The sequence below is a fragment of the Bos mutus genome, chromosome 8, assembly GCF_027580195.1.
Source record: "Bos mutus isolate GX-2022 chromosome 8, NWIPB_WYAK_1.1, whole genome shotgun sequence".
Taxonomy (NCBI): Eukaryota; Metazoa; Chordata; class Mammalia; order Artiodactyla; family Bovidae; genus Bos; species Bos mutus.
Genome location: NC_091624.1, coordinates 86,512,782 through 86,536,180, shown reverse-complemented (window position 1 = coordinate 86,536,180; position 23,399 = coordinate 86,512,782). Strand labels below are relative to the sequence as shown.

At 38.3% G+C, this 23,399-nt stretch overlaps 1 protein-coding gene across 2 annotated transcripts in view; it reads right to left on the bottom strand.

Annotated features, from left to right (window-relative positions):
• The window catches only part of ADAMTSL1 (ADAMTS like 1), a 495,660-nt gene that overhangs the window by 436,707 nt on the left and 35,554 nt on the right, over positions 1–23,399 (bottom strand). For both annotated transcript variants that reach the window (XM_005889557.2, XM_070375945.1), the window contains exon 2: positions 6,369–6,496. In XM_005889557.2, the coding sequence (XP_005889619.2) occupies positions 6,369–6,496 (128 nt within the window). The remainder of the gene's footprint in view (positions 1–6,368; positions 6,497–23,399) is intronic.

The window sequence follows — 23,399 nt, the reverse complement described above, 5'->3', positions numbered from 1 at the left end:
TTCATGTAAGTATCAATATTATTATGGGAGAAAAACTGTGTTTGCAATTAAAAAGTCAGAAGAGTTAGCTTATTTTCCTTTAGCACGATTATTATGAAATGACAAGGTTGAATGATCTTCCTTATTCCCATGAGATAAGACTCCTTGGGGCTATTTATTTTAATTTTTCTATGTTTATATTGACAACATTCTAGCAGCCACATCCCTTTGGGATAATATCATAATCTTAATTTTTTTAGACACCTCTATGGTGTGATGATTTTATCTCTTGTTCATGTAATAATTTTGTTCAACTCAAAAAAAATTGTATTCAACTTAAGAATTCAATTCATGGACTTCCCTGGTGATCCAGTGGTTAAGAATCCACCTTCCAATATAGGAGATGCAGGTTCTATCCCTGGTCCTGGTTGGGGAGTTAAGATCCCACATGCCCTGGAGCAACTACGCCTGTGAGCCACAAGTAGAAAGAGCCAGCATGCTATAACTAAGACCAACGCAGCCAAAAATAAATAAATAAGTACTAAAAAAAAAAGAATTCAATTCAAAATGTTTTAATTTTATTTCAACCTCTATAGGTATGCCTTTTGTTTGTTCTTCGGCCATCTATGAAGTTGACAAGTTTTTCACCTTGGGATTTAATAAAGTATTCATACTCAATGTATTAAATAATCTATTCTATTAATCTATTAATCCATAGTGTTAATTAATCTGGAGATTGATTTGGCATTTCAGAAAGTAAAAAGGGTCATAAAATCGTCTTCAGCCACCAATGCAACACTTCAGCCACACTATACTTAAAAAGTATCAGCTGACTAAATGCAGTCATAAATGAGCTACAATGAACACCTTTGACCTCGACCTTGACACAGACCTAATACAGTGATACATGTGACGTCAGACACACTATTCTTTTTTTTTTTATTTTATTTATTTTAATTGGAGGTTAATTACTTTACAATATTGTGGTGGTTTTTTATGTACATTGACATGAATCATCCACGGGTCTACATGTGTCCCCCCATCCCCAACACCTCTCCCACCTCCCTCCCCATCCCATCTCTTTGGGTTGTCCCAATGCACCAGCTTTGAGTGTCCCGTTTCATGCATTGAACTTGGACTGGTTATCTATTTCACATATGAGAATATACATGTTTCAAACCTATTCTCTCAAATCATCCCTCCGTTGCCTTCTCCTACAGAGTCCAAAAGTCTGTTCTTTATATCTGTGTCTCTTTTGCTGTCTTACATAAAGGGTTATTACCATCTTTCTAAGTTCCATACATATGCGTTAATATACTATATTGGTGCTTTCTTTCTGACTTACTTCACTCTGTACACATAATAGGCTCCAGTTTCATCCACCTCCTTAGAACTGACTCAAATGTGTTCTTTTCAATAGCTGGGTAATATTCCATTGTGTATATGTACCACAATTTTCTTATTCATTCATCTGCCGATGGACATCTAGGTTGCTTGCATGTTCTAGCTACTGTAAACAGTTTTGCAATGAACATTGGAGAACATGCAGACACACTATTCCTAAGTGCCTTATGCATCTGGAATTCCTTTTGGGCAAAGTTAAATGACCCGGCTGAAGACAAACTTAGAGCTCTCAGAAACAGATCTTTAGTATCAAAGTGTTAAAAATATGGTCAAGTAATTACGGTTGAAGGATTGTTTCCACTAAATTAAACATAATACTAGGTCAACCAGACAAATGAATTTGCTAGAAACACTATTTCAGAGTATTACGTGGGAGAGGTAGAGAATTGGGGAGAGAAGCAGCAGCTTTTTGAGGGAGGTAGTACATTGTTTAATTCACTTGCAACAAAACAAAGGACCATCATAAAGTACAAGTAAGTAGACTCTGTTTCCTAATTAAAAAAATAAAAGCAGACATTATATACTACTTGGCTATTCACAACAATTGCATTATTAGGGAAAGTCAATGAAACCTAAAGGAATCTTACAGAAACTAGCAAAACTCTTAGATAAAAAACTTACACAGGGCCTTCTTTCATTGCTCAAACCAAAGTTACAGCAAAATGCAATAATAAATGCTCCAATATCAGAAACTGGGAAAATCAAGCACTGCTTCTTTTCTGTGAGCACAGAGAAAAGACAGGGGAGAAGCTAAGCACATGATTCTGTTCACTATCTCTCCGGGTCAGGGCTGCTTTCCCAGCCTTAAGCACTGCCAGTTGAGAATGAAGGGTTTTATATGTAATGCTTGTTTATAATTTCACTGTGGTTTTTTTTTCCCACTGATTTTTTTTTTCCAAAAGATCGCTCTGAGAAGATGTTCTACACTCAGGGGGTTAACCAAGCCTCCTCCAAGCTCCTAGTCCATCAGGGAACATAGTACTTAACTCCAGAAGAAGAGTCGTTATCTATTCCATTAAATCTATTTTAGCTTCCTTTACAGTTTTATAATATTGGGAATAGAATAATTATTTTATGATAGATTTAAAGCTATTAATATCAGACATTAATGTGAACAATGACATCATATCACTAGGACTGGAAAATTAGCCTGGCAGATTAATGCAGCAGGGGATGGAAGTTACTTGGGCTGAACTGGAATGCTGACCATTTCACTACAACACACATTCTAGTTACCTGCTTGGCCTGTAAGGACATATACATTCATAACCCCTGATCTTTCCCAAGAGTTAAGAAGGTGACTGAATTGAACTTGGATGTATAAATATAGAGTGGAGAGATGAGAGAAAACCCAGTAAGTTCGTTAACCATTAAAAATGAATTGCTACATTCTTAGATATACCCATCATGTAAAATTAGACATTTAATTTTCAAATACATGAGGTTTTTAAAGTATCGTTGATATTAATTTTTTATTTGATATTAATTTCTCATTTAAATGCTATCTTTGCTACAGTCACCCTTTCAGTCTTTGAATTTTATTGAATGGGCTTCCCTGGTGGCTCAGATGGTAAAGAATCTGCCTGTAATACAGGAGACCCAGGTTTGATCCCTGGGCCAGGACAATTCCCTGGGGAAAGGAATGGTTACCCATTCCAGCAGTCTTTCCTGGAGAATTCCATGAACAGAGGAGCCTGGTGGGCTACAGTTCATGGGGTCACAAAGAGTTAGAGACGACTGAGAGACTAACACTAAATGTATATCACTAAAATAACTTTACTGAGACTTACAATGTCTAAGTCAAAGATCTCTCTTGGTAAAGATCACATTCCACTTGAAAATATGTGGGTTATTTTCAAATATCTTGATATTGATTTCTAACATAATTCCACAGTGATAAGAGAACAGACTCTGTATGATTTCATTTCTAGACCATTAAATTTTTGCACTTTATGTCCCTGGATATATTCCAGAGTCTCCTAGTTTACAGTCTATGGGAACTTGAATAGAATTTGTATTCTACTGTTGTGTGAAACTGTATAAATCTTAATTATGTTGAATTGGTTCATGGTGCTTTTCAGGTCTACTGTATCTTTCTACTTTTCTATATATTCATTCTATTAATTTTTGAGAGTTTGATATTGAAACACCAACTAAAAATCTTAATTTATCTACTTAAAAATAATTGTAATATTTAGTGGAACTATATGTAACTTGGTTCTGTATTTTCAAAGTCTCCTATACATGTGTTATAATACTTTCATAATTTAAAAAAAAATGAATTTCCACAAAAGACCATCTATGGTAGACTACAAAACTGGTCCCAGTTCTTTACCAACCTGGCGTCAAATGCCTTTCCTTGTAACATTTTTGCTCTCCCATACTGACTTTGAACTTGGCCAGGTAATTTACTTTGGCTGGTGTACATCTTCAGAAAAAATATGGCAGCTCTATTTATCTGTGCACAACGTACAGCAGGACACCATTCTTCCGTAGGGCTTGTGTTGTGACGTGACTTTATACTGAACTGCACTGACTCTGATTCTCTTGAGAAAAACACACGGGGTGATTCAGCTCTGCAGTCCATTTTTTTTCCTATTTCTTTATATTCCTACCAGATTTAGAAATGCCATTTGTTTGAAACCTTTTTTCTTCTTCTTCAAATCCCTAAAGAATAGTGGTTCACTCCTCTCCCTATTTTTTATTATTTCCCACTTACTGCAGTATGGGTTTATTCAATGCATTTTTTTTTAATATTTGAAAGTCAAAGAGGACATATATATGTTTATAAATTTTAGAATTTTCATTCTGCTTTTTCAGTTCATTATAAGTAGACAACAACCAATATTTTTCATAGTATCTTTTTTTTTTTTAAGAAAAGTGGTCACACCCTTTCTCTTTAAGAATTTTTTTTTAATTGGAGTACTTTGCAAAATGTTGTGCTAGTTTCTGCTTTACAATGAAGTATCTTAATAAAACCTTAATGACTGGGGTTTTAATATACTAGGTGACAAACATGGTAGTTTTGAATTTCACAGGACACCCATGTTTGATGATTTGCCAAATGACAGACTTTGTTTGTGGTTCTAATTCATTCCTGAAGCTGTTTCTCAGTCTCTCACTCAGTACAAGATGCTCACAATGTAACATTTACATTACTGAGCCAATATGAAATTTCCCATACATTTCTTACCAGCTTTGTGAGACACATGTTTTGGCTCATCCCTATAGAATATTTCAGCATGCTAATTTGGGCAAACTATATAACAGGAATTGGAGAAGGCAATGGCACCCCACTCCAGTACTCTTGCCTGGAAAATCACACGGACGGAGGAGCCTGGTCGGCTGCAGTCCATGGGATCGCTAGGAGTCGGACACGACTGAGTGACTTCACTTTCACTTTTCATTTTCATGCATTGGAGAAGGAAATGGCAACCCACTCCAGTGTTCTTGCCTGGAAAATCCCAGGGATGGGGGAGCCTGGTGGGCTGCCGTCTCTGGGGTCGCACAGAGTCGGACACGATTGAAGCGACTTAGCAGCAGCAGCATATAATAGGAATATTCCAAATTTGTACCTTTTGGTTTTACTGTGTACAATTTATTTTCAGTTATGTCTCACAGTCCACCATGCAGCAACATGTAGTGAGGATTTACAAAGTTTTGATATTCAAGATTAAGAGAACAAGTGAATTCATAAGGATGAAAGATCTATTCTTTCTATTTAGTTCACAGATCTGGTTTGATATGAAGCTGGCCTCCAAAGAAGACAGACAAACTCACTAGTTGATTCAACCAACAAGCTCATCTTCAGGGTAGACCCAAATACCAGAATGGCTAAATACCAGAACTGATCTGGTAACTTTCAAGATATGGCTTTTAGTCATGTTTCCCAGAGTATGTTATTTATACTGGGGCCTCTGTGGAACCAAAATTATCTCTAGTTATCAATGGATCCAGTGAGGAAACATCTATTGAGCTTTCACTATCTCTCAGATTCTGTGCAGACCTGGAGGATATGGAAAAAAGTAAGACTTGGACCCTGATTTCAAAAAATTCTCACTCTAATTAGAATAAATTGACATTTTCCTGAAACTACATCTCATCACTTTCTGTTGCTTATGAAAAGTCTAGAAAAATCAACAGATGCATAATTTGTCCTTCCCCTGTTTCACATATTATAATATATAATAACTTTGATCAAACCTCTTCCTTGCCATATATAATACTTTTCACTGTCAAATAAAATCTTTCATTAAAAATATTACCATAGTACTTTGTATTTTATAGTTTGGAGAAAAATCTAATCATAGACCACACAGCTCAAGAAGTTCTGACTTATCATTATTCTAAGTAAAGACTTTCCAGTCCAACACCTCAAGCCTTTTCCTTTCAGCTTAGGAACTGTGAGCCACTCTTACTTCCCCTTTCATCATCGCTCCCACTATTCACATCCCAATTTTCACAGCAGTTTCTATTCTTCCAAATGTTCTTATATGCACAACACATCATTCAGGAAACTGAATGACTTTGGGGAACTTCTGACCATTAAAACATCTAAAAAATCATATAGCCTTCATTTTCAAACTACTGGTAACATTGGAATAACATAATAGGCTATTAACACTAATATTTTTGTTATTAGTCACCACAGATGTTAAGACGGTACCAAAAGTATAATAAATTATGGAGCTATAGATACTACATCCATTTTTGAGAATTCATTTCTAATAATATTTTTTCCTTCCAGTTCTAACATGAAAACATAAGAAAATTTGCTTGGTGAATGAGGTAAATTCTATATAGCTTATCACATAAGGGCATCTAAATACCTAGCAGGAGATGGTCATATTTAATTCTTTGGGCCTGCCTTTCATTCCTTCAATCCGTATTTGCGTGCAACAAAATGCTCCGCTTTACCCCCAAAGTACGGCTCCAACCTGCTCCCTTGGCGTCTTGCAAGGGAGCCCTGTGCGTTCAGGACTTACTTGCTGCTGAGGCAGCGTCTCAGAGAGTAGGAGGCCCCTCCGCCGCAGGTGCGTGAGCACTCGCTCCACGGGCCCCAGGCGTCCCACAGGCCGTCGCGGTCCTCCTCAGAGCGCGCGGTCCTGGAGCTCTGTGAGGAACGAGAGCATGATCAGTATGAGTCCTCAGCGAACCTGGAAACGTGTGTCCTAAACCGCGGGTGGTCTAGCGTGTCTGTACACTATGGCCTTGTTGAGGATGAAGCTGAGCTCAGATTCTCAGATTCTTTCCAATTTAATAATGTACATATGTTTAGGCGGAGGAATATTTGAGTGCAAGGAATCCAGGCTGTGACTGAAAAAGGCAAGGGCCTGCATTAATGGGAGTGAATGGAAAAAGGTGGCCAGAAATAGCAGTCTGGGTCAGAGAAAGGTAAACTGCACTGAAGTCAAAAGTTTCGTGAGGCTACTCTTTGCTGCCCTGTGAAGAGAGAAGCTGCACTCAAGAGATGTTTCTGCTCTGAGAAAATGGACATGTGCATACCGTCACAGCTTTCCAAAATTCAATGTTTTATACAATGGACTTTTTTTTTTTTTAATGAAGCAGCATCATTCTTGGTTTTTAGATTTGTCAATGAGAATAATTGTATGAATCAACTTTAGTAATACAAGGACTAGACAGACAGACTTGCTTGTTATTGACAGACTTCCTAGTGAAATCTGCATTTACTCTAAGGAAAACGGTTATGTGTAGGTGTCCATGTAGTGCTTCACATTTCTTAGAAGAACTAAAGAGAAAATTGGTGCCAGTCTTATAATAGTTAATAGAACAGATTTTGGAGTTAGAAACTGCCTGGGTTTGGATATGGATTCTGTTTTTTAACTAATTATGTGTCTGTGCACAAGTAATTTCCCACCTCTCTACATTTCAATTTTCCTTTCTATAAAATGGGAATAATATAACCATGCCACAACATCCACGTCTGTCCCTGTGCACACGCACATGCACACACACACTCACATACTGTAAAAAGACTACTTATATAAACTAAACTTAAGTTTCAGAGTAAATCACAAATAAATATTACTGATTATTATGTTATTATAAATTAAGAACATGTTTTTATGTATGTTCACAGTTGTATTAGTCTGTTCATGCTGCCATAACAAATTATCAGACTAGGTGTCTTAACAGAAATCCATTTTTTCACAATTCTGGAATCAAAGTCCAAGACCAGGATGCCAGCATGGTTGGCTCCCAGTGAAGACTTTCCCCTTAGGTTGCAGATGGCTGCCTGTTCACCATGTGGTCATATGACCTCCACTTTCTGTGAGTAAGAGAGGGAGAGTGAGCTCACTGGTGTCTCTTGTTAGTAGTGTATTAATCACATCATGAGGGCCCCACCTTACAACCTCATCTAAGCTAATTCTCTCCTAAAGGCTCTGTCTTCAAATAGCATCACACTGAACACGAGGGTTTCACCATTTGTATTTGGACAGGCCATAGCTCAGTCCATGGCAAGAGTTCTACAAATAGCTAATGGAAACTGTGGCCAAGTTACTTTACTGAATAAACCAGGTGATATCCACATATTAAAGGTAGTATCATTTCATGTCAAAGGCATACACATAACAAATGTTAAAATTTTAAAACTATATTTGCAAAAAGCAATTTGTAAAGAAAATGTGTGTGATTGGCAAATGATGGTTTCACGTTCAGGTTTTTTCCTCCAAGGAGACAGCATAAGCAGAAAGAGCGTGGGATACAAAGGCAACAGGAGGGCAACCTTTTACAAAGCATTGTGAGAACCTGAGATGATGCAGGTAAAGTGACCAGCATATAGTAGGCTGTATAAATGGTAGCTCTTATTATTATTATTTTTAAAGACTTTTTCACACACTATCTAGTTATACTCAAGGCTATATCACCCAATAAGGAGGAGTCCCTGAAAAGGAAAAGAACATTGTATCACCCCTAGAATAGAAAACTATTTATTTTGAAGTAATGGGATTCTTCACAAATATGTTGCTATGGGACTCATTTGTCAAACTGACTACTCCTTGGAACTTTTACAACCTGTACAAATGAAGTCACAAACTTGGCCTTAGAGTATCATATCAAGGAATGTCTAACTGGTACATATTGTATTTACATTCCTGAATCATTTGAAATAAATAGTGGGATAGATAATGGTTAAAATCAGAGACATAGACCTACTTGGGCTTCCCTGGTGGCTGAGTGGTAAAGAATGCACCTCGCAATGTGGGGCACATGGGTTTGACCCCTGAGTTGGGAAGGTCCCTGGAGAAGGAAATAACAACCTACTCCAGTATTCTTGCCTGGGAAATCACATGGACAGAGGAGTCTGGCAAGCAATAGTCCATGGGGTCACAAAAGAATTGGACATGACTTGGCGACTAAACAACAAAGGCCTACTTAGCCTACAGTGGAATATTGGCTCCAGAGCCTCCCAGCTGTGATTTACTTATGCTTCAGTGTTCTTATCATAGACTGGGAAGAATAAAGCTATCTATATTCCTGAGATATTGTGAGGATTAGAATAGTTAATATATAAAAGGCACACAAGGCAGAAACAACCCAAATGTTCATGGGTAGATGAATGGATAAACGAAACGTGCTGTATTCATAAAATGGAATATTACTCAGCCTTACAATATGACCCAGCCATACCACTAGTGAACACATATCCTGAGAAAACCATAATTCAAAAAGACATCATGCACTTCAATGTTCATTGCAGCATTATTTACAATAACGAGGACACGGAAGCAACCTAAATGTCCATCAACAGGTGAATGGATAAAGAGTGCTACATATATGCATGGAATATTACTCATACATATAGAGGAACGATATTGGGTCATTTGTAATGATGTGGATGGGCCTATAATCTGTTATACAAAGTGAAGGAAGTCAGAAAGAGAAAACGAAATATCATATATTAATGCATATATGTGGATTTAGAAAAATGGTACAGGTGAACCCTTTTTCAGGGCAGGAATAGAGACACAGGCATAGAGAACAGATGGGTGGACACGGAGTGGAGGTGGTAGAATGAATTTGGAGACTGGAATCGACATATGTGCACTTCCATGTGTAACACAGATAGCTCGTGGGATCCTGCTGATGAGTGCAGGGAGCTTGCAGTTCAGTGCTCTGAGGTGACCTAGAGGGGTGGAGGTCCAAGAGGGAGAGAATATAGGTATACATATAGCTAACTCACTTTTTTGTACAGAAGAAACTAATACAACAATGTAAAGCAAATATATCCAAATAAAAAATAATAACACTTTTTTAAAAGGCAGGAAATTCTGACATATGCTATGACTTGGATAAATGAGGAAATTATGCTAAAAGAAATAAGCTAGATACAAAAGTATGACTATGATATGAATTCACTTACAGGAGGTACATAGAATAGTCAAATTAATAGAGACAGAAAGTCAAATGGTGATTCCTAGGGACTGAAGGGAGGGAGAGAATGGGGAGTTATTGTTTAACGGACACAGAGTTTCAATTTGAGAAGAAGAAAATAATTCTGGAATTAGATGGTAGTGATAGCCCCACATAACAATGTGACTGTACTTAGTGCCATTGAACTGTACACTTAAAAATGAGTAATACAGTGTATTTTATGTTATATATGCTATATAACAATAAAAATAAACATATATGCAATTTTTTAAAAACTCATAAGCCCCAAATAATATACTATATAAGCATTTGATACTATTATTATTGATCTAATATTAATTATTATCATTTATACACACATATGGGATCTAAAAGGTACTCTGAGAAGGTAACAATGCTTTTTTCTTTTTCTGCTGAGCTTAGTTGAGACACTGCACTCTGTAAGTTTCATCTTTCTTAAAACTTCGACTTTCCCACAGCAAAACCTTTCATTCACCTGCCACATGACACTGACCTGGTGATATGATCTGCCAGGAGTTTGAAGTTCCTATAAAATGCAGCACAGAATGTGAAAGAGAAACCCATTGATTACCCTCAAATCTGTCCTTTCTAAAGTATTTACTGAGCTCCAAAGCCTGTTTTTTAGGGTTAATAAAACCAATCTCTAATCACGGCCATACAGGATACTCCTTTTCCAAGCTTAATTACCTAGTGAGAGAGAAAAGACACTTTGCCATTGAAATATACATACTGAGTCTCTTGCTCATCCAGTAAGTTCATTCCTCAGATTTGTAAAAAGTTTTTGTACACCTCCTGACTCCATTTTTGTTTGCTCTGTGTGGTTGGAAGATGGTTCTGTTGAGAGTGTATTTGACTGATAGAGCAATTACTTATGTGGCACATGTGCATTGTACAATGCAATTTCCTTTATTTTATTAAAATTCAATCTGAGATGAAAACCAGTGTCACAAATGCTAGCATAGCATGTACGAAGTAATTAAAATAAACAAAATGAGTGGTTACAAATCATGATACTATCCAGTTACTACAACTGAAAAAAAATTTCACACACAGTATTCACATGTGAACTCTTCTTTCATGTGAGGTAAGAACACATGAATGCCAAATCCTGGAGTCATTTCTCCCTGGTGGCTCTCTGGATAAGATATTTAGAAAATAATGTCTGGTTGAAATCTGGCTTTTCTAGAGAAGGAAACTGTTTCAGACTCTGCGCTAAAGTTGCTTGATAGTTTTCATGTGCCTGGTAGGGAAATTAAAATGGAGGAAGTCTTGTTCAGCTTTCAGAAGCTGGAGAGCAGGCCTCTTACCTGCTTCTGACCTGGACACTGCCCAGATACCCTGCCTGCTTGCAGGCACAGCAAGTAAGATGGCATTTTAGATAAGAAAGGGAATGGGTCTTGGAATTCTTGAGCCCCTGGAGGTCTGGCTAACCTTCAAGATCTAATGAAATCCTGTGACTCACAAGGTGAAACAAACAGCATTGTAAAAGTTAAAAAAAACAAAACAAAACAAAAAACACAGAGCTGCATTTCAACACACAAACTAATAATGATAGTATCAGTTTGTGGCCTGGGATTATAAGTGGGAGCCCCCAAAACTGCACTTTGAAATTTCACCCATGGAGCGGATGCACCACCTAGGACCTTTTTCCAATTAGGACTCCAGATTGCTGTTAACGAGGGACTTCCCAGCACTGTTTAAGTATGGATGTTGGTTTCAGCCCAATTTGGTGATGCATGTGCTGTTACTTTTCTCTACTGTTTCTATTTCTCTTCTTTTAATGACTGCATATTAAAAATAAGCCAAATAATCCTCTATTAAATATTGAAACTGTTGTGTGTGACAAGTGGTTTCTTTTGTTAAAAAATTTTTTGAACCTAAAGCCAAAGAAAACTTTCAGCAAAACATAAATTGGCACTCTGAGCAGGGTTCATGAAACAAAATGCCACTCTTTAAAAAGAAAGAGGTTAAGACTAATCAAGTTTTTATTCCCAGATATGATTTGCCTTGCTGCTCATTAGCTACTGAATGGAGCATATCCACTGGATTGTGTGAAAATTAGGATCCCAAATTAAAGTGGGTCAAAGCTTTTGATGTTATTAAATGTTTGCAGCTCATGCCAAATGAGAAAGAATAAGAATGTACCGTGCAGGGTCAGAGAGGCTAGATCCTCCTCTTTGTCTACCGTAAGGTGCATGAGGCTAAATTAAAATTAGTTGAAGGTATGGCAATAGCAGAAGGGAAGCCAGAATTAGAGAAAGAATTATGTGATGTGCAAGGATGACTGTCCATGTTACAATGTCAAAATTATATTTTAGCTGACCAAGTCTCCACTTTCCAGTCGGTAGCCAAAAAAGCTTCTCTGGAGGTTGCACAAGCTAAATTATCAGCAGCAATGTGGCACGGCAAAGTTACCAAAAAGAAAGTTCATCTGGCAAAAGCTCAAGCAGGGGCAGACTTGGTCCCCAGTGCTTGGGATGGGGATATCTGGAATGATAGTTGGAACACAGAAGCAGATGATAATGCAGACTAGAGAGCACAACCTAGCTCTATGCAAGCCAAGTTGGAATCAAAACCCATATGCTCAGCCAGCATGGCACTGGAAAATGGAAACAGATGCCCGGGAGAATACCATAAGGAAGGGTACCCTTGAGGATTACACAAAATTAATGACATTTTAACCACATTTACTGAGAGGTCTGGATAGCCCTTATTTCTTGAGTAGTGTGCATATATGACACTGAGGTAGCTGGAATTCTCATAGATGCGGATAACACAGATAAATCTGGTACATCAACAATGATTCTTTTGTGTAACAAGCTTTTAGAAATAAAAGTCAAAGTCCAGAGACTCAACTCTACTAGAAGTGGTGGCTGAAGGCTGTGTTAAGATATAACCTTTAGAATCTACATGACCTGGGAGTGAATGCAGTTGGTATTCTTTAAAGGACTGTGTTCAGAGATGAAAGGAGGAGGCTATGAAATGTGGAGCATGAGGATGAGATGTCACAAAGGCCTTTAACAGTACAAACAAGAACGATCTTTAAAACAGCCCCTCCCAGCTACAAGCATGTCATTTTATCCTTTTGTTAAATGACATGGACACTCCCATTAGTGAAGTAATTAATAAAGGCCAGCAGCTAGGTGACTTAGGAGAATTGAATTTCCAAAAGACAGAGGATAGATAACTGAATAAAAGCAATAACAGAGTATCTAAAAAGGAGATGGGATTTCCTTAAAGCGGGAGGCCCTAGAGAGAAAACGGATGGACTATTACAGAATTATGGGAAATGTGCTGTGGGGAGGGATTAGATATAAGAAGGGTTTCCCAGGACACTGTTATGGATAAGGAACAGGAGGAAGGAAAAAGGGGACCAAAAGGAAATAATACATTTAGGATGATGGAGGTGAAGATGAATCTAAGTACTCAGATTTTTTCCCCAATCCAATTTATCCTTGGAAGGAATTGGGGAAAAATAAAATGAAACAATGACTTGTGGCCAAGCTCTGGTAAACTGTTGGGGTAGAAAAGATATGTACCCTCATGTTAAAGTAATGATTTTTTTTTAAGAGCTCACAAATGCCTGAGGGCATTAACTGATACTGGAGTAAAGGCCTCATTAATATGGAATTCAAAGGATTTTAAAGAACAGAAAATGATAGGAACTGGCCTTGGAGGTAAACAGATAGAAACTATACAAACTGAAATTGATTTAAACATAGGGCAGTTACCTCAAAGAATTTATTCAGTAATGATCATTCCTATTCCAGGATATATAATTATGATTGACAACTTGGTTGGCAGGACTCTACACATGGACATCACCAGATGGTCAACATCAAAATAAGATTGATTATATTCTTTGCAGCCAAAGATGGAGAAGCTCTATACAGTCAGCAAAAATAAGACCGGGAGCTGACTGTGGCTCAGATCATGCACACCTTATTTCCAAATTCAGACTTAAGTTGAAGAAAGTAGGGAAAATCACTAGACCATTCATGTATGACCTAAATCAAATACTCTACAATTATACAATGGAAGTGAGAAATAGATTTAGGGGCCTAGATCTGATAGACAGAATGCCTGATGAACTATGGACAAAGGTTCGTGATATTGTACATGAGACAGGGATCAAGACCATCCCCAAGAAAACAAAATGCAAAAAAGGCAAAATGGTTGTCTGTGGAGGCCTTCCAAATACCTGTGAAAAGAAGAGAAGTGAAAAGCAAAGGAGAAAAGGAAAGATATACCCATTTGAATACAGAGTTCCAAAGAATAGGAAGGAGAGATAAGAAAGCCTTCCTCAGTGATCAATGCAAAGAAATAGAGGAAAATAATAGAATGGGAAAAACTATAGATCGCTTCAAAAAAATTAGAGATACCAAGGGATCATTTCATGCAAAGATGAGCTCAATAAAGGACAGAAAGTGAAGAGGAACTAAAAAGCCTCTTGATGAAAGTGAAAGAAGAGAGTGAAAAAGTTGGCTTAAAACTCTTCAGAAAACTAAGATCATGACATTCAGTCCCATCATGTCATGGCAAATAGTTGGGGAAACAGTGGAAACAGTGGCTGACTTTATTTTGGAGGGCTTCAAAATCACTGCAATGGTGATTGCAGCCATGAAAGTAAAAGACACTTACTCCTTGGAAGAAAAGTTATGACCAACCTAGACAGCATATTAAAAAGCAGAGACAATACTTTGCTGACAAAGGTCCATCTAGTCAAGGCCGTGGTTTTTCCAATAGTCATGTATGGATGTGAGAGTTGGACTATAAAGAAAGCTGAGCACCAAACAATTGGTGCTTTTGAACTGTGGTGTTGGAGAAGACTCTTGAGAGTCCCTTGGACTGCAAGGAGATCCAACCAGTCCATCTTAAGGAGATCAGTCCTGGGTGTTCATTGGAAGGACTGGTGTTGAAGCTGAAACTCCAATACTTTGACCACCTGATGCAAAGAGTTGACTCATTTGAAAAGACCCTGATGCTGGGAAAGAATGAAAGCAGGAGGAGAAGGGGACGACAGAGGATGAGATGGTTAGATGGCATCACTGACTCAATGGACATGAGTTTGAGTAAACAGGAGTTAGTGATGGACAGGGAGGCCTGGCGTGCTGCAGTCCATGGGGTCGCAAGGAGTCGGACATTACTGAGCAACTGAACTGACCTGAACTGATGTCTACTGAATGAAATAACCCTGCATGGCCAGTAAAGAAAAGCCATGGCTCTTGGAGAATGTAGATTACCAGGAAGTAAACAAAGTAACTCCACATCTGACCACTTCAGTCCCTGATACTGTAACTTTAATAGAATGCATACAGAGCAATCTGGGGCAATGGTTTGCAGTAAATGACCTGGCCAATGCTTTCTTTACCATACCCACAAAAGAACAATTATGGAATCAATTTGCTTTCTCATGGCAAGGGTAACAATATACCTTTACTTGCTTGCTACAAGGTTATGTGCACAGCCCTATTATTTGTCACCAACTTGTAGCTGAGCATTTAGATAACATAAAAATATCTAATGACATACAAATATCTCATTATATCAATGATCTTATGATACAAGACCAACTAAAGGAAAAAGTGCTAAAAACCCTAAACCAACATGTGTTAATATCTTAAAAAAACAAAGGATGAGAGATTAATCCTTCCAAAATTCAGGGACCTGCCCAGCTTTTTTGGAATACAATGGGCTAAAGGACATAGAAAAGTTTTACCTAAGGCTAAACAAAAGAGAGGAATATAAAACTCCCCAGAAAAAAGGAAGACTCAGAAATTCATTAGGGCTCTTTGGTTTCTGACAATAGCATACTCCACCTTTGGGCCAGATATTGAGTCTACTTTACAAAATAACTAGGAAGAAATATGACTTTCAATAGGCTTATGAGCAACAACAGGCTTCTGATGCTATTAAATGTGTAATATAGCATGCTTTAGACCTATGCCAGTACAACCCAGTGACATAGAATTGTATGTGTTTATAAGTGATTTGTATGTTAATTGGAGCTTGTGGCAAAAACAGCAAGGCAAAAGAATGCCTTTGAGCTTCTAGAGTAGTAAATTTCCAAAGGCTTGGAGAAATTACACTACCTTTGAAAAAGTTATTGACTTGTTACTGGGCTTTGACTGACACAGAACAACTGACTGGAGATCATACTCTAATATTGAAACCTCACATGCCAATCATGCAGTGGGTACAAAGTTTGACCAAAACCCACAGGATTGGACAAGCCCAGGAATCCAGCGAAATAAAACGGAAATGATATGTTCAAAACCAAGCCAAACCTGGGCCACGTGGGGTCGCTGCCTTACATGAAAGGATTTCTGAAATTCCTACTGAAGGCTTTGAACAAGGCTAAAATTAGGTCCAAGATAACCGAGTCGCCTGTAAAATGGAGAAAGCCTTTAAGTGCACAAGAAAAACCACATGTATGGTTTACTGATAGAGCAGCTGCATATATAGGATCCACGCACTATTGGAAAGTGGTGGCACATAATCCAGTCCTTGCTGAATTGCTGACTACTGGTGAAAGTTAAAGCAGCCAGTTTGTTAAGCTACATGCTGTTTATCAGGTATTAAAGCAAGATGATTTAACTGAATGCCGTATATGCACAGAATCTTGGTTGGTAGCCAAAGGATTGGCCACTTGGCTCCCCAACGGGTAAAGAATAACTGGCAAATTCACTCCAAAGAGCTATGGGTAAAGAATTATGATCTGACATTCGGGAAACTGCTCAAACCACTAATGTTTCAGTCTTTCACGTAGATGCTCACAGTGTTCCGAATTCTATGGAATGATGGTATAATTCTATCACAGATGAACAAAACTGAATCCAAGCAGTATAAACTGATCCTTACTCCATCAACTTAAAAGGTTTGACTTTGTGGGCACACCAAAAATATGGCCATCTGGGAAAAAAAGCAACACACAGGTGGGCTCAGGACCAAGGTATTTCCTTAACTATGGATCTTATTAAATCTGTTATTTTACAATATCCAATTTGTCAATGTATTAAGCATAGAAGTTTGCTGCTGCTGCTAAGTCACTTCAGTCGTGTCCGACTGTGTGTGACCCCATAGACGGCAGCCCACCAGGCTCACCGTCCCTGGGATTCTCCAGGCAGGAACACTGGAGTGGGTTGCCATTTCCTTCTCCAATGCATGAAAGTGAAAATTGAAAGTGAAGTATCTCAGTTGTGTCCGACTCCTAGCGACCGCATGGACTGCAGCCTACCAGGCTCCTCCATCCATGGGATTTGCCAGGCAAGAGTACTGGAGTGGGTTACCATTGCTTTCTCCATAGAAGTTTGCTATAACTAGTCAAATGACAATTGATATCTGGCAAACTGCCTGGGCAGATATGAGAAATTCATTATATTGGTCTATTAATTTGAGATAAAGAATGCCAATATGTATGTACTGCTGTGGGCACCTATTCTGGATATTTAGTGGCCATTGCTTTTGGAAAAGCCAATCAGACTAATACTATTAGAACTAATTTATAATATGGTGTCCCACTCCAAATTCAGAGTGACAATGGGTCACAATTTACAGGTAAGTTAATACAAGACTTTGGCCAGGAACATAATATACAATGGATTTTTCCATTGAATAATCCACTTTAACAGCAATTAATTAAACTTGGAGAGGGCTCTTATAAAAACTGGAGAACTAACTTTAATACTGCCCTCAATATTTTAAGTAATAGACCTATAGGAAAATCAGAAATTCCTTTGGTGAGAATGACTATTTCAAACTTACAGTTTCATAAAATAGACTTCAGTCCTGAAACAACGGAGTATCGATAAATTAGCCCAGGAGCACTAGCTCTTTTCTGAGCTACTCCTAAGGCTGTTGGACTGGATTTGTACTCTATATCTGAATACAGACTTACTAAAAGATTGATATGTGTTATTTCAACCAGCATTAGAATTAAAATGCCCTCCTGGATACTTTGAATTAATCAAAGAATGTTCCAGTTCATTTAGTCGCTCAGTCGTGTCTGACTCTTTGCGATCCTATGGACTGCAGCACCCCAGGCCTCCCTGTCCATCACCAACTCCCGGAGTCCACCCAAACTCATGTCCATTGAGTCGGTGATGCCATCCAGCCATCTCATCCTCTGTCATTCCCTTCTTCTCCCGCCTTCAATCTTTCCCAGCATCAGGGTCTTTTCAAAGGAGTCAGTTCTTCACATCAGGTGGCCAAAGGATTGGAGTTTCAGCTTCAACATCAGTCCTTCCAATGAACACCCAGGACTGATTTCCCTTAGGATGGACTGGTTGGATCTCCTTGCAGTTCAAGGGACTTTTAAAAGTCTTCTCCAACACCACAGTTCAAAAGCATCAATTCTTCAGCGCTCAGCTTTCTTTATAGTCCAACTCTCACATCCATATATGACTACTGGAAAAACCATAGCCTGGACTATATGGACCTTTTTTGGCAAAGTAATGTCTCTGTTTAGCCTTAAAAGGGCTCTGTGTCTGTGGGGGAGTTATAGAACCAGGCCACTAAGGAGCAATCCAAATAATTTTACAAAATGAAGGAAAGGATTATTTGTTGATTAATAAATGTGATCAAATTACCCAGTTGCTGATTTTGCCATGTGCAATTGACAAAATACAAAAACAAGAATCTCCCATCTTATTTACAGTTAGGGACAATGGAGGATTTGGATCCACAAATGAAATACACTTAAGTCTGGGTGAAGCCTAATGGTCCTCCCATATCTTTTGATGTAATTGCCCAGAGGAAGGATAATACATATTAGTGATGATCCTCAGACAGGAAAAATGGAAATATGTGCTATTAATCCACTGTTATTCTCATGAATATTCTTGGAAGCCTGACTGCATTGGGGATTTCCATTCATACCTCAACCTTCAAGAATATGCTACAATTTAAAAAATATTGGGGAATATTCAGATGAAGAAATAGGAGCCAGACCTGAACTCAGGATAACTTCACCTGCCCTGTAAATGAGGCCTATTCTTCTTAAATTATGACTTTCTATGGACAAAATTTCTATCTGGTCAGGAGTAAGACCTGACAACCTCTGGGACTGAGCTTTTGTACAATCTCCAAACACTTCCTCTTTGAGAGTAGAACTAAACCCTCGTGCTTCCATACTGTGTTGTAATACATCAGAAATTTATTCTTGCCCTACTGTTGGCCAACAAATGCACAGTATCATAGACTCTTGTAGAAGTGATGCTACTTTGAAACTATATAGTGGACATGACATGGCATTGACATTGAAGTCGCTCAGTTGTGTCTGACTCTTTGAGACCCCATGGACTGTAGCCTACAAGGCTTCTCCATCCATGGAATTTTCTAGGCAAGAGTACTGGAGTGGGTTGGAAGATCTACACAAAATGTATCTTTAGCATAAGTTCCTATGTTAATGTGTTTCAATAACTCTCAAATTACTGTAATAGGTACCTGGATAGATGTCCTTACAATTTTGGGGACTCATCTGAAAGTTACTCCCCCCTTATTAGAATTTCACAATGTACTCAGGTAACCCCAAAGTATCAGAAATTTGTATTAAATTTTAACATTACCTTTCCAGCCTATCCTAAATGTAGGATTAGGTGAGCATGGTTTAATGCTCTATTAGGAACTACTGGCACTGGAATGGACCTGATAAATACTACTGATGTAGAAATTTTAGCATCTAGATTACATAATATTAGTAAAGATATAGCTCAAGCCTTGACCATTAATGCTAAATGGATCCCTACAACATTAAACCAACATGAACTTAGCTTAACATATGATGCAGACTTTTTGCAGTTGTTTAATAACTCAGTTATAACTGTTTCAGCTTGGGATTCCCAGGTGGCTCAGTGGTAAAGAATCCCCCTGCCAATGCAGGAGATGCAGGTGTGATCTTTGGGTTGGGAAGATCTCTTGGAGAAGGAAATGGCAACCCACTCCAGTATTCTTGCCTGGAAAATCTCAGGGACAGAGGAGAATGGTGGGCTACAGTTCATGGGGTCACAAAAGAGTTAGACATGACTTAGCAATTAAACAACAACAAGAACATTTCAGCTACACCAAACTGAATCCTTAACTGACATGTTTCATTGGGCTGTTTGTTCCATGCAGCTGTTATATTACCTTGCTCAAAAGTATAAGGTCCAAGGAATTTTAATGTCTACTAATGTATATGCATGGAAAAAATTATTTAGAGAATGGCTTTCTAACAATCACTGGGTATTAATCCCTAAAAGCATTACAAAAGGCACTGATACCTGGTCCTAGGGAACCCTATATAATTATAACATAGGTAACATAAGTATTAGATGCCAATTCCATGTGGTATCCACTGTATTTGGAGAAGAGTATTGGTTGCCACATTTAACTGGGAATTATTTGGACTTTAATAATTGTACCTACTTACTGTAGCAAGGCTACCAAGGGATTGCTATGTGGACCAATGTCTTCCCTTTGGGAACCTGCCTTATTCGAGGTTAACTACCAACATATGTTAAGCTAAGTTCATGTCCTTAACTACTGTGAATGGACTATCTTTCTTAAATGCTATGTTTTTTGAAATAGCCCCTCAACTTGTATGTATTGTAACCAATGATGTAGAAAATACTTATACATATCAGTTAGGAACTCCTTTTTCTGGATGCCTAACACATGTTGATCATTTATATTGGAACAGGACCATCTATTACTTTGCCCCACATGAGAACTCAGATGTTATTACCTATACTTTCTGTTCCCAACATTAGCTTCCTCTTAGAACATTTATGTAAGATTTTGCAAGGAATCAGTTACAAAATTTCATAGATAAACATTCCTTGATAGAATACTCTTGTTACTACTATTCCTGCCAATAAGTTAATGGATGTGAGAGTTGATGTACAAAAACATACTTCTCATTCATGGTGGGTGTTTTCTTTACTAAATCCCATACTGCTGAACATTGTTTTCTGCATTGTTTGATACATTACTTGTTTCTTTGATCACTTTATTTCTATTGACCATCTGGAATTGTTATTTGACTTACAGATTTAAAAAAGACCGCTCATGTTATTTTGCCATATTCTTATGCTCTTCAGCCTAACAGGCCAACTGTTAGGGAAATTAAAATGGAGAAAGTTTTGTTCAGGTTTCAGAAGAAACAGACCTCTGACCTGCTTCAGACCTGCATGGACACTGCCTGGATTCCATGCCTGTCTGCAAGCACAAAAGGGAGTGGCCTTAGAATTCTTGAGCCCCTAGAGGTCTGGCCAACCCCCTATCCCCACCCCGGAATCTAATGAAATGTTGTGACTCACAGGTGAAACAGCATTGTAAAAGTAAAAAAAAAAAAAAAAAAAAAAACCCCAAAAAACAAAACAGAGCTGCATTTTTCTTGGAAACTGATGATATCCGTTCATGGCCTGAGCAGGAGTCCCCAAAACTGCAATCTGAGGTCATCACCCATGGGGTGGACACACGACCCAGGACCTTTTCCCAACTGGGGCTCCAGACTGCTGTTATCAAGGGACTTCTCGGCACTCTTTAAGTCTGGATGTTGATTAGCCCAATTTGGTGATGAATGTGCTGTTACTTTTCTCTGTTGTTTCTATTCCTCTTTTAATGATTGCATATTGAAATTAAGTCAAACAACCCTCTATTAAATACCGAAACTGTTTACTGTGTGTGATGAGTGGTTTCTTTTGTTAATGAATCCTTCGAACTTAAAACAAAAGTAAAACTTTTGGCAAAACAGTGCCTCGTCTGGAGAGGCACTAAAATGGCTCTAAGGTGAGGGCTCACTGACCAAACATCTTACCTCATCACCGGCTACAAGTTTCAGCTCAACTAGACATATCAGTGTCCACGTTTCTTTGAAGGAGATTGCATGCTAGTCCAGAAGCAAGTCACAGACCTATTCTTCAAACTGGAACAAACTCCAAGCTTTTTTTTAACCAGCAGGATAAACATAATTCATTTCAACTGAATTCATGATTAATGTCAGAGAAAGTAATTTTCCTCTTCTTTAACTGTGCCAAATTTTTACATCTATAACCATAAATGACATTTCAGCAATGCCTTGCAGGTCACTTAAGACCTAGAAGCATTTGCCTATTACAGTTGTTAAGAAAGCTTTTGTGATAAATAACTTTTATGCTTATCCAGGTGAGATTTTTGATTATTCCTCTCATTGTGGAATGTGCATTCTTCACTTCACGGTGGTAGCATTTTTTAAAAACCATAAACTCTGAATTGCATCTTGGAAGAAAAACTGAGGCAGAAGAAAACAGGAATAATGAGTTGCCAGCAAGCAATGCTGATTGTTTCTGAAACCAAAAATCTAAGCATTTCCCCCTACATTCCAAGAAATGTTTCTCGATTTTATTTCTGTCACTTGAACCTAATATTTTAACGGCAGTGTCTCAGAAACAAGGCCATGAATGCTATGGAAACAGAGTGATCAAGAGATTATTCCTGACCACTGCTGGAAATTTCAGTGACAGTATCAGGTGAAAGGATGATCTTTAGCTACTGATTGACAGTAAACTAAAGAGCAGCCATTAAATTCTATATGTAAGCCAAGGTTTTACCAGTAGATTTATCAGGAAAGGTCAAAACTGCATCTGATATTGAACTTGAGGGGAAAGTCTATTATAAATCTCCTTCTTAGTGTAGCACTTATTTTTCTATATAGTCCTTAGATGGTTAGAATGAATAACTGGTACCTGACATTTTAGAAATCTAGTGAACATTGAGAGAAGAAAGGCCTGAGTCTTGGGTCTATAATCCTATAGAAATTGAATACTTCCCTTGAGTTATTCAATTTAGACAAAGTCTAGCTATTTCCAGATCTTTGGTGCTACATGATGACCTTTTAATGTAGCACTGTTGATGACTCTTAAATCAACTACAGTCGATCTTTTAACACTCAGAGGTGAAGGGTGCCAGCCCTGCACTCAATCAAAAATCTAGTATAATTTATGGCTTGCACTCTCTCCTTGCAGTTCCTCCACATTCACAGGCCATGTACTACTATTCTACTTACTATTTTCAACATAAGTGGACCTGTGCAGTTCAAACCTGTGTTGTTTAAGGGTCAACTGTACTTTCCTGTTAGAAAACTCAGCCATCAGCTTCCTAGTTCCATCTATCCTTGCTCCTGGTCAGTTAAGTGTCTCTAAGCCTCTATACATGCCAATTCCATGGAATATAGTCTGTGACTGATACCATTATATCAGATCAGATCAGATCAGATCAGTCGCTCAGTCGTGTCCGACTCTTTGCGACCCCATGAATCACAGCATGCCAGGCCTCCCTGTCCATCACCAACTCCCGGAGTTCACTCAGACTCACGCCCATCGACTCAGTGATGCCATCCAGCCATCTCATCCTCTGTCGTCCCCTTCTCCTCCTGCCCACAATCCCTCCCAGCATCAGAGTCTTTTCCAATGAGTTGACTCTTCGCGTGAGGTGGCCAAAGTACTGGAGTTTCAGCTTTAGCATCATTCCTTCCAAAGAAATCCCAGGGCTGATCTCCTTCAGAATGGACTGGTTGGATCTCCTTGCAGTCCAAGGGACTCTCAAGAGTCTTCTCCAACACCACAGTTCAAAAGCATCAA